The 12,241-nt window shown below is 43.0% G+C and overlaps 1 protein-coding gene across 1 annotated transcript in view; it reads right to left on the reverse strand.

The window, feature by feature from the left end:
• Window positions 1-5,996: 5,996 nt before the first annotated feature.
• BCL2 (BCL2 apoptosis regulator) overlaps window positions 5,997-12,241 on the reverse strand; it is a 122,525-nt gene continuing 116,280 nt past the window's right edge. The window contains exon 3 of the mRNA XM_033154442.1: window positions 5,997-7,114. Coding sequence (XP_033010333.1) covers window positions 6,980-7,114 — 135 coding nt within the window. The 3' untranslated portion in view covers window positions 5,997-6,979. The remainder of the gene's footprint in view (window positions 7,115-12,241) is intronic.

Raw genomic sequence — 12,241 nt, forward strand, 5'->3', positions numbered from 1 at the left:
GCAATGGATTCAAACTACAAGAAAGAAGATTCCACCTAAACATTAGGAAGAACTTCCTGACAGTGAGAGCTGTTCGGCAGTGGAATTTGCTACCAAGGAGTGTGGTGGAGTCTCCTTCTTTGGAGGTCTTTAAGCAGAGGCTTGACAGCCATCTGTCAGGAATGCTTTGATGGTGTTTCCTGCTTGGCAGGGGGTTGGACTGGATGGCCCTTGTGGTCTCTTCCAACTCTTATGATTCTATGATTCTAGGGATGGGACAAGGCTGTCAGCTCTGATTTCCATTTCTCCTTTTTCCAACCTTAAGTTCAGTTTGTCACATTGATGCATCTGAGATACTTTTAAAAGTCCTCACAAATATTCACCAGCATTTTAGGGCACACTTCTCCTAATGTACATGTCTGTTTGCTTTGCAAGCCTGTACATTCCCCATACATAATACATTTTGGTTGGAGACGTGTGAATACTGAAGGATAGCTTGCGTTCCAGTTCGCATATTGTTTGGGGAAGTGCAAATTAAAATGGCAAAAGCAAATGGGAGTTTCTCTCTCATCCCTAGCTGTGGGTTAGCTATTTTCATCAGAACCATGGAGGAACAGGGTTCACTTTCCTCCCCATCCCAGTATCAATGAAAAATACGTATGTTAAATACATTCAAACAGTTAAGATCATTTATAGTTTGGTCCTTAGTAGCCTATATGGGGTAAAACAAAAACCTCCAGAAACAAAGTTCAAACCCAATGCACTCCGACCCACTTGTCGTTGAGAGCCACTCTGCCATCTTTAGATGCTGGCTTTATTACACCTGAAACTGATGCAGAAGGGAAGAGGGGTGCCTGTGAATTTGCTTGCAGCTCAGTGTTAACACTGGAGCAGCACAGCTTTGGAATATGAGCATGCAAAACCTAACCAAATTGGGGTGCGTGTGCAGGCACTGAAGATTCCTGTGGGGTGTGTGTGTGTGTATTTGGGCAGGATAGTTTGGTCGATCTTCCAGGGCTCTTTTTTCTTGAGGGAATCTTCAGTGCTTCCTAGGAAGCCTGCACACAATGTATTTGGCCAGGGAGGGCCGTTCTGGAGGCATTTTCTTACTTCTTGCCATTCACAGAGACTGCAAAAGCTTCACTGTTAACTATCTCCAGCAGTTTCACATGGTAGGACCCGTTGCACGGTTAGAGCATGGTGCTGATAACGCCAAGGTTGCAGGTTTGATCCCAGTACGGGACAGCTGCATATTCCTGCATTGCAGGGTGCTGGACTAGATGATCCTCAGAGTCCCTTCCAACTCTGCAATTCTATGATTCCTTCTATGTGCAGTTATTTTCTCCGCACTGTCATTTTTTTTAGAACCGGCCCCTCAGAACTGGGTTATTATGCACAAGTTTAATGAGAGCCAGCTTGGTGGAGTGTATAAGTATAAATGAGCACACAAGCAAGAGACTCCTGTGGAAATGTCAGTTCTGCTGTGGAATTATGGCATGGCCTAGGGAGAGTCACTTGAGTCTTGGTTCCTTGTGCAAGAACAAAGTGCTACTGATTCAATGTTTTGCAGGGCTTCCCCTAAACCAAAACAATGTACCAGGTGAAACCAGGAAAGGCTGCCAGTCACGGTGAAAAAGCTCAGGGAAAGGGCAGTTTCAAGCTTTTATATACTGTACATTCAACCTTTCTAAATATGTTTAACATGACTATTAGCAGTATCAACTATCCTTAAACTAGTGCAGCCACAACACTGTACAATTTTGCAGCAAAGATGGGAGGGAACACCGATGATCACCTGCATAAAATATAGATTATCAACAGCACACCTGACCTTCTCCGGTATACACCTATTACGATACTGAGAAGCCCAGCAGACAGAGACACAATAAAACATCAATTGTCAGCATCTACCTAAATGCCTGTAACGTGACTACTTCAAATTACACCTAAAGCAGCTTTGAAGTCTCGGAACTGGGTGATGCCACAAAATAAAACTTTGTTCAAAGAATCATGGTTGAATAGCAGCACAGACATAGCATATAGTTCATTCTCATTACCATTTCATTTTGACAATTGTAAACCTTCAGCTAAAAAAAAAAAAAAGAGGGGGGGGAGACCCAATTTTTCTTTGCTGCTGTTGTCTTGACCCATGCATAATGGTTGCCTTGCACAAGTTGGGAAGTATGGCACCAGACACTCTGCCTGCCAGGCATGTTGCAACAGTTCAAGGGTAAGGGCGACCGGGAGAAAGTACAGATCTTGGGCACAGGATGCCTTTTCTTCTCCCATGTCACACTGTAACACGTCTCAGCAGGTTTAGGATATGGTGCAGTACTGGTTGTTCCCATGTTGCTATTGTTCCTCATCATGCCCTTGGGACTCATGGGCATCATTCTAGGGCAGTGTCTTCAGCCTTGGGTCCCCAGATGTTGCTGGCGAACAGTCAAGAATGATGAGAGTTTTGTAATACAACAGTATCTAGGGACCCGAGATTGAAGGATGCTGTCCTAGGGTATGTTTGCACCGTGAGTTGAATTAAGGGGCTACTTCAAACACATATGACCATTACTTATCGGCTGTGACGATATATGTGCATACTCGCCACTGGTAGAAATTTCACATAACTTGATGCCAACCCAAACAACAGTATTTTACAACAGAGACAGATTGCATATTGAACGGGACAGCCTCATCTTATGCAGAGTTAGGCATGTTAAAACCACTAAACACACCTATCCTAGCATAGAACCCCCCGGGCTGTGAGAGTTGCTAAGTACTTAGCAACCAAGTGAGGAAAGATCAAGTGATATGTGAACCAGCCCTTGGTGAAGTTATTGGCATGCAACACTGATGAAAACCACTGAATACTGCAGCTTCACTGGGGCATGGAAACCTATGCGTTATGCAACACATAGGTACCTCCTTTGCAGCATAGTTACTTGGGTTCTCAAAAGGATGTGGTTTGTTAAACAATTAATTCCCACCCCCATATGTTGTTGTGTTGTTGTTTTTTACTCTTCGGACAATGCAGTAAATGTTAGAAATGGTTAAAGCCGTTGAGTCCCATAGGATGAAGGTGTGCCTAGCTTCCTCTGAATTGCTCCTTATAAATGCACAGTTTTGACATTTATTCATAAACATTTCAGCTTTTGCAAAGCTAAGCATTTCAACTTGGTGAAGTTAGCCCATGGTATCTAGGGTACATAAGTTTGAACAAATGCCTTTATACATTTATTTCTGCCGTGAAGCATAAAAGCTTAGTTCACTGTCGCTCCTGAAATGACGGGTACAAGTGCCATAACTGTAGAGTAGCTACAGCAATGCTGAGATGCATTAACACACTGGGTGCAATCCCCAAGGAACGTTTCTTACACATGCCCCATTTAAATGAGTGGGAGCTGAACAAGAGTAGCTCCTTGGTGGATTCTGCCCATCTTTTAAAAAGCAGCTTTGAAGACATGATATAAACTACAGCCTTAAGCAATGAAAATATTACATTCCCTAGATTTTTTTTTTTTTGCATATAATGCCACAAAATTAAGATATTTCACTCAGATCTGATAAGCCCTCTTCTCTTTCTTTCTTTCTTTCTCTTTATTTATTTATCTAGCTATGTCAACTTAAGTGTTAAAGCAACTGTACTTCAGTCCAGATATTTATTATTGGATGCATATTAATGTATAAAATCCATTTCTGTACAGTTTTATAAACAGAAAAATAAAATAAAAAGGTGAGGGTTTTATAAAGATGGAAATTTACAGAAGTCAAACATGGCCACCACATCTAATTTAGATTTTGTTTCTTTGAGGCCTGTATTGTTTAAATAAAATAAAAATAAAAAATACAAAGCTCTTAATTTGATATGGCCCGAAACTCATTGGCTGGATCCAAAGAACTAATGGAGAGTTGGCTTTTTGTATATGCTGAGACTTTTCTGGCTCCCCACTGCAACATCACAAAACTGCTCATGAGGGGTGGTGGGGCATCACACATACCCCCCACCCCGTGCAGAATCCCAGGGCAGGTCTACACTCATGGTTTATAATGTAAAAAATGTGTTATTAAAATGTGGCACCAGAGGGTGCTGCAGAACAGTGAACCACTGGCAATGGAAAACAGCACTGAATGCTACATAACGTTATATTTAGTAACGTTTAACAGATCAATGTAGATCCAGCCCTACACTGTAATAAGGGCAGATGCTAGAAGCAAAAACTGTCCTGAGCATGCAGGAAAGCACTTGTTGTGGTTATGGGTTTCTTTTGACCCCTTGGCCTTTTCTTTTCTTAATGTATTACACTGATATCAACAACTGGCCATTACGGCAAAGCATGCTATCTAGAGTTGCCTTTGTTAAAGTGGTAGATATATTTGAATACATGACCAGAAGTGCTTCTAGGTGGAAGCTTAATTTGCTAAAAGGTTATTGAGATATTACAAACATGTCATTACCAACAGGTTCCCCGCCCTCTTATTGGACTTTCCTCAGAAGGGGTAAATCTCTCTCTCTCTCTCTCTCTCTCTCTCTATATATATATATATATATAGGGGTGAGACATGTTTGCATGCATGTTTGTGAAGCACTGAACCCACTGTAAGCACCCTCTTGGAAGCACTGAGGAAGAGACCACCCTGCCAGTTCTTTTACTTTAGGGGTTGAGTTCACCTCAGGCAACCCAACCCCATTCAGCTGTAACTTGCTCTTAAATACCTTCAGCAATGAAGATTCTGCAACACCAGCCTCATAATAGCTTGCCTGGTCAGTGTAGGTGACCAGGAATTCCCTACAAGCAAGTCGGTGGCCTGGCAGAACAAGGACAGCTCACTCCATCAATGGTCTACTTGGGAGAAGGCTATTCATTTTACTAGCTTGCTGACTGGCTAGTAGCATATGACCCTCCCTCTGCAGCCAGCATGGAAGAATGGGCTACTAGCCCCTTAGTAAGCTAATGCTGCTGCTTCTTTTTTGCAGGCTAGTAACTTATGTTATTTACAAAGCTGCAGTACACCAAGAAGCCCTCAAGGGACCCACATCTTTGGGGGAGCCCACCTCCTTACTGCTGTCACCACTGCCCATTCAATTGCCCTTTTCCTCTGGATGCAATCCACACACCTGCCCAGAAGGAGAAGGCCAAGGGAAGCGAATGGTGCTTCTTTTTCTGCTGTTTGCACACCTGGGAGGACAGGTGAGCTCGCAGCAATAGCCAGGTATAGGGCCTGGGGGCTCTGATGGTCAGCAGTGGGTCATGGCAGGCTCTCAGCGATGCTCAACCACGATGACAGCTGTACTCCTAGTGATCTATCTCATGCTACGCGTTTATGATTTTTTTAAAACAAAACAAGGTACTCTCAGAAAAGTGGTCTTGAGCTTGTTTGGAGGTTCTAGCAGGGGAGCGCAGCTATCGTATACCCTTGACCGAAGAACGGTACACTCCTTCTATCTGGGAAGGTCGTCCTCTTCCACCGAGCGCGCAGCTTCGGGAGGGACGCACATGGAGCGGTGAGGGAGGAAGGGGACACCCGCCTAGCCAGCCAGATCAGCCGAATCAACCCTGGCGATCAATGGGGTGACAGATGTCGCAGCCAGATCGCCCTCACATTCCCTCACATGTGAGAAAAGTGGTCTTATTAAGAACTCTGCTTTCATCTTATTGAAAAGGATTTGAAACAAGGATTCCCCCCTCCCCTCTTCCTCCCCAGGTTTCTATACAAAAGGCAATAGGCACCTTAGGGAACTGGATGATGTCTGTGAGCCTCTGCAGATGGAGGCAATGGATGCATTCTTGATCCTTTTGAAGACGGTCTTAAAGAAATAACCAGGATGCAATACTATTGAGGGGAATAAAGCTCCACTTAAGAGAAAAATAAAATGGAAAGAACTTAATCTTTTATGGGGTGGTCCGTTTTGATAAAAATGGCGGACCTGAACTAATCTCTGTCACCTGATTTCCATTTTTGGGCCTCTCTTGGCTTTGAGATGTATTATTCAGCAACCAACGTGAATTGCTTTTAAGACCACCACCCCACCCAGCAAAGAAGAAATCAGAGAGTAAAAGCAGGGTCAGCTGTGGGTAAACTCTCACTCCAGTGGGGATGCGAGCCAGAACATCCAGGCTCCAGGTCCTGCAAGGCAGGTGCAGGCACTTACGGTTTCCTGATGGCCGTGTAGTAAAGTGAGGATTGAAGTATACACTCTATAAACAGAATATTTGTTCTGCAGTTATGAAGTTATTTCTTTTCAAATCGTTGCTTTGAGGAGGCACAAATGGTATCCTCCCAACGATGACCTACGGTGGTGTCGAGTGGCACAAAACAGTACATATCAAGATGCTTCACAAGTTGGGATGAAATCGTATTCCCAGACGTCAGCTTTGGGCCTGAGCTGACAAGCTACATGGGGTATATTACTGGCCTGAACCTCGAGTCGTTTCTCACTCTGAATAGGTACCATGTCAAATTGCTATATCCCAAAGGCGTTACTGGCTTGAAATTGCTCCTATCTCATCCATGCTGTGATTTAGCTTCCTCCTTCAGTAGGCAGAGTGAAAAACTGCAAATTTACACCTCTGCAAGTAGCCCATTTACTGTCTTTCCTGCAGATAAAACACCTCAGTCTCTTGTGCCCTGTAGTCCAATGTGATAAAAATAGTCTTGTCGAGCGGCATTTTGCAAGAAAGCTGAAGATCTTTGGAGTGTCCTTAAACTTCCATTATAAAGATGCACGTGGGTATAACTTGCAGAATTTCAGGAAAATAGCGGGTTAAATGTAAAATATCTTCAATAAATAACTCTTCTCCTGCACTGTAAAAAATAAATGAATATTCCCTTTGGCAGTAATAGCTGATTTAATATTTAGACAGAAAGATACTTGGCTCATAAAATAATAGCATTACGCTACAGGAAAAACAAAAACAAAAAAGCTCTCGTGCTTTCTGATCCTCTCTTTTCAATTAAAATAAAAAAGAGACTTTTTCATCAGTTCGCCACAAGTTGGTTGAAGTCACTTATGCCCCAGATAAGCTCCAAGGGTGATGCAGGCACCCACAACGGCCAGACTCAGGATTGTCTTCACAGGCAGCCATGAGAAATCGAACAAAGGCCTCATGTTGTTGCTGTAGAGCTCAACAAAAGCATCCTAAAGTAAAAGAGAGAGAGGGCAGGGTTATTTATTTATTTATTTATTTATTATTAATAGTCATAACATGCCTTTTCACCCTGTAATCCCAGAGTGTGGTACCAGCAGGCACAACAGAGCAAATTAAGTAATGGGCTATGCAGAAATGGCAAACCTGACAGCAAAATCAAGAGACCAAAATGATGAACTTTTTAAGAGAAGAGTTGGACACCTTCTGTGGACTATTTGGAAAAGTTAAATCGTGGGCAGGATTCAGGGTATGAGCAGCGGAAGCAAGATGAACAAAATGATTGCATTAGAGGGATTTTTAGTAATAAATAAGAGCTTGAGATACAATGCAGTAGTAAAAGGTTAGAATAAAAATGCTTTGGAGTTTGGGTGGTTAGTCAATATATGAAACAAAGATGTGTGATTATTTGATCTGAAGCTTCTCTCTCTCTCTCTCTCTCTCTCTCTCTCTCTCTCTCTCTCAAATTAAAACAACATACCGTATATACCCGAGTATAAGCCGACCCGAATATAAACCGAGGCACCTAATTTTCCTACAAAAACCTGGGAAAGCTTATTGACTCGAGTATAAGCCGGTTCACCTTTGCTGCTGTGGAGGAGGAGGAGGAACGAGCAGCCCGAAAGCAACCCTTTGGGCTGCTTCTTCCTCTTCCTCCTTTGCCAAGTTTGCATTTATGCGAGCAGTTCAGGAATGGAACAAGCTGCCTGGGGATAGTAAAGAACCGCCGTTCTTGTACACTTCTTAAGGAATGGTTGACTGGGGAGAGCGGGTGGCGGCACGAGTGGAGAGAAAGGGCTTCTTTCTCGCCACCCCCACCACGCCACGCCTCACTCGAGTATAAGCCGAGGGCAGCTTTTTCAGCACAAAAAATGTGCTGAAAAACTAGGCTTATACTCAAGTATATATGGTACTGCATGAAACTTCAATTAAGCAATAACTTAAAAAGCAATTGGAAATAACATCAGCTCTACAGAAGGAGAAGCATTCTGTTGAACTCCATTCTCCAACCCAACCTGGTCCAAAGATCAGAAGGCCAGAATTCTAGAACAGAAAATGGTGCAAGGATTCACAACAAACCAAGGGATTCTTTGACATCAGCTGAACTATAAAAACCAAACCTGTCATGAGGTGGACCGTTGCCTTGCCTCGGGATTGGACTGGATGTGAACCAACAAACTAAAGTTCAATCCAGGTAAGACTGAGGTACTTTTAGTGAGTTGTTCCTTAGACCAGATGGCTGGGATGTTGCCTGCTCTTGACAGGGTTACACTTCCTCTGAAGGAGTCGGTAGGCCTTGAGGCTCAGGAGGCCTCGGTGATGCAGGGTACCTTCAGCCCAGACATTCCCCTACCTGGACAGGGATATCCTGACTTCTGTTGTCCATGGTCTGGTAACCTCAAGGTTACATTACTGCAATGTATTACACTGATCCTGGCCTGACTCCACTGGCTGCCAATTAGTTTCTGGGTCCAACACAAAGTGCTGGTATTGATCTATAAAGCCTTAGATGGCTCAGGACCGCAATACCTCAAGGACATTTTCTCCCCATATGAACTGACCTGACCCTCCAATCATCCTCTGAAGCCCTTCTTCGTTTGCCTCCTCTACAAGATGTCTGGAGGGCGACAACACGAAAACAGGCCTTTTCTGCGGTGGCTCCCCACCCGCTCGTGGAATGCTTTTCCCAGGGAGGCTCGCCTGGCACCTTCATTACTTATCTTTAGGTACCAGGTGAAAACGTTTCTCTAGATCCAGGACTTGGGCTGATTAAGCCATTAAATGTGTTTGTGGGAGGGATGTTTCGTTTTATACTTTGTGATTTCGTTTTGTATTTGTTGTTGTTGTGAATTGGCCTGTATACAGATTCAACAAATAAATAAATAAATAGCATAAGTTGCAAATGAAGCATTTTGGTAGAACTATTTCCCTTTTCCCAATCTAGAACTCTGGGCATGCTGGACTTCTGCACACGCACAGGGGTCTATCGCTACAGTGCCTCCCAAAAATGATGGGTGCTACAAATTCAGCTTACCCTGCCAAGCTACTCCCACCAGCAGAACCCAACAGGTTAAGGATTAGGAGGTGCAGAGCTTGGTGGTGTCACAGGTACAAAGTTATGACCCAGGCATAGGCAAACTCGGCCCTCCAGATGTTTTGGGACTATAACTCCCATCATCCCTAGCTAACAGGACCAGTAGTCAGGGATGGTGGGAATTGTAGTCTCAATACATCTGGAGGGCCGAGTTTGCCTATGCCTGTTATAAACAATGGTTGAAGCCAGACGTCTGATTCTGGATACAGCAATTATTCTTATTGACACATCTAACATCTGACACAAGATGGCGCATTATGCAACTCAAATCCTGTTCAGCTAAACTTTTAATGAGACAAACAGGGAAATAGTGTTAACTTCCACAATTTATTTTCTACAAAAAGACAGACAGACAAACAAAAAAACAAACAAACAAAAACAGACTGGCTTATATCCTGTTTTTCTATTACTATCGTTTTAGCAGAAGCAAGCACGAACTGCCTTTAATACAAAATAAAAAAGTTATTGGCGACAGTCCTACACGTGAGTCTGCAGAAGTCAGGGTTAGATATCCTCACAGAAATAAACTGTTTCAAAGCTGCATTTATTTATTTTTGCTGGATTGCGGCTTTTTAAAGTGCCGTTTCTCAGCTGTGATTCCAACAGATCGAACATCTGCAAACTTAAGCGCAATAATTTAAGGTTTGTTTGTTGTTTTGGATTACAAAGGAAAATGAACTGGCATAAAAGGTTAATCTTTTGTATTTGGAATTAGTTAAGTTACATTATGTTCCAGTTAGTTAAGATGTATCATTAGTAAAACAATCAAAAGAAGAAAATGTCTAAAATAGAGGGAAGAGCAAACAACACATTTCTAAAATAGCCCTTCATTTTATCTGCTGTCAGGTTGCAACCCAGCGAGTTGCTGACCTGTCTTTGCCTGCACATGTACAGACAGTATCAACAAAGCAGTGCACAGGTCATGGTTCAAAAGCCAACAACCAGATTCTTATCATCTCCTTGGTCTCCTCACCTGATGTTAGGGGGGAAATGGTTTAACATGTGCTTTTAGAGTTACAAGGAAATAGCCTTTTAAACGTACAGGGCCTTGTATACCCCACTGGTCCCTAGCTTTCTCCTGAAATGTTGGGCAGGAGGGGAGATGAGGGACAATTGGGCATGGGAGAACCATCTACAGTGTTGATGAGCAATGGCTACAAGATGGCTGAAGTCTGGGCCATGAAGGGACTTGCTTGGTTAGATGTGCGCAGGTTCTTCGCATCTCCTCATAAAGTTGTGTAAGGACTTCACCTCATATACCCTAGCTGTTATTGGAGATATGGAGCCCATTCACACATGTGTGTTTAGTACTTAACAGCTATGGTGTTGAGGTGACCTGCATATGATCAGGTTTCCACATCACCTCAGACAATGGCTGTCCAATGGAATCTTTCCTCGTATTGATGAGCAAGTCATCACCGGTTACTGGGAGGCTTCCTGGTTCAAGTCAAGATGTTGCCTTTGACCCACAAAACCCTAAACGCCTTGAGTCCTGAGTTATTTCCAATTCAAAGAGACCTATGTTCCTACTTTTTAGAGGTGAGCCTGGCCTCTACAAGGAACACAGCTATGGACCATTTCTTCCACAGACTTTTATGGACCTTCCTCTCAACAAGCAGGGTGAAGGGCTCCTAGTCCAACATGCCTTTGGTTGCCTGTTCATTCTTTCAGTTTATTGATTTGCGTTTAAGATTATTATTTTTTTACACCAATTAAATTGTTCTATGATTTTTAACTGCGTTGGAGCTGTTTTGTGAAAAGCCCTATTCAAGTCCGGGAAATAAATACATAATCAGTGAAGTGTTGAGCAATCTAGTGACAAACAGGGCATGGGTAAAACTGCCCCAAAGAAAGTCCTTTTCAGGATGACTCAACTAAAGAAACCACCACAAATTTATTTATTTATTTTGTAATGATAGCCTTAATATTTGGCTGCACTAATTCTGGACTGTAAGTCATGTACTTTCCTGCACTGTTTAACTAATTGAGTCACACACACACACCCCAAAAACCCCAACGCTTCTGAATACTATATATCAGCGCTATAATGTGGACTGCAAGCAAACCTTGCAGAACTCTGGTGTCATTGCTGCAGAGTTTTCCTCTTGATCTTTTTAGCCAATTCTTTGCTTTGGGAACGGAGTAGACAAGTTGGATTAAAAAGCGACAGCCAAATGACAACTGAGATGCAATTCCAATAAGGTTACTTTAAAAAAAATAAAGACAGAGGAAATGCAAGTATTGGTGCTCATGTACATTTCTAAAGCTACGGAAGTCAACAAGAAGATGAAGTCATTGCAAAATTAGATTGACTTGTTTTCCGATTTGTCAGTTTCGCCTCCCCCCCCCCCTTTTAAAATCTCATAGGTAGTGGGTTGTCTTTGCTAAGCATGAAAAAGGCCACACCGAGCAAGGGTGGGCTGCAGTGACATTGAGACAATGTTAAAGCTCTGAGTTATGGTGACGGGTAAAGAAACATCAGCAGAAAATGCACAGCGGGAAATCCCTGTACTTATTGAGACTATGACAACAATAACATCAACGTCTACCTTATGGCGACTGCGCCATATATTCTAAGTAACTGTTTTATGGGTCCTTTCCTTTCCTCTTTGGTGCTTTCTCAAACATCCTGATTAGACTTATTTCCGAAGCTTGTTTGAACAGCCTGTCACTATTTGTTTAAGTCTGAAAACCTGATTTAAACAAACACCCGGACCCATTTTATGCACTAAACCAACAGGGAAGTGGAAGGTGGGCAGCTGAAAAAGACCCACTGATTTGCATAGGTGATGTGTTGCAAGCAGAGTCTTTGGGAGGGCAGGGTTGAGGAGGGACATGTTTGGGGGAACTGATCAACCAGCTACACACTTGGTGTCTCCCTCTTCTGTCCCATGGAAGGCAAGGAAATGAGCAGACAAGAACCACTGCTGACTTCCTAGACTGATCCCATCAGAACATATGAAGATGTTTTAAAGTTTATACCAAGTGAGGTCATAGGTCCATCTAACCTGGTACTGCTCTTTTC

This window comes from Lacerta agilis, chromosome 7 (assembly GCF_009819535.1).
Source record: "Lacerta agilis isolate rLacAgi1 chromosome 7, rLacAgi1.pri, whole genome shotgun sequence".
Lineage (NCBI taxonomy): Eukaryota > Metazoa > Chordata > Lepidosauria > Squamata > Lacertidae > Lacerta > Lacerta agilis.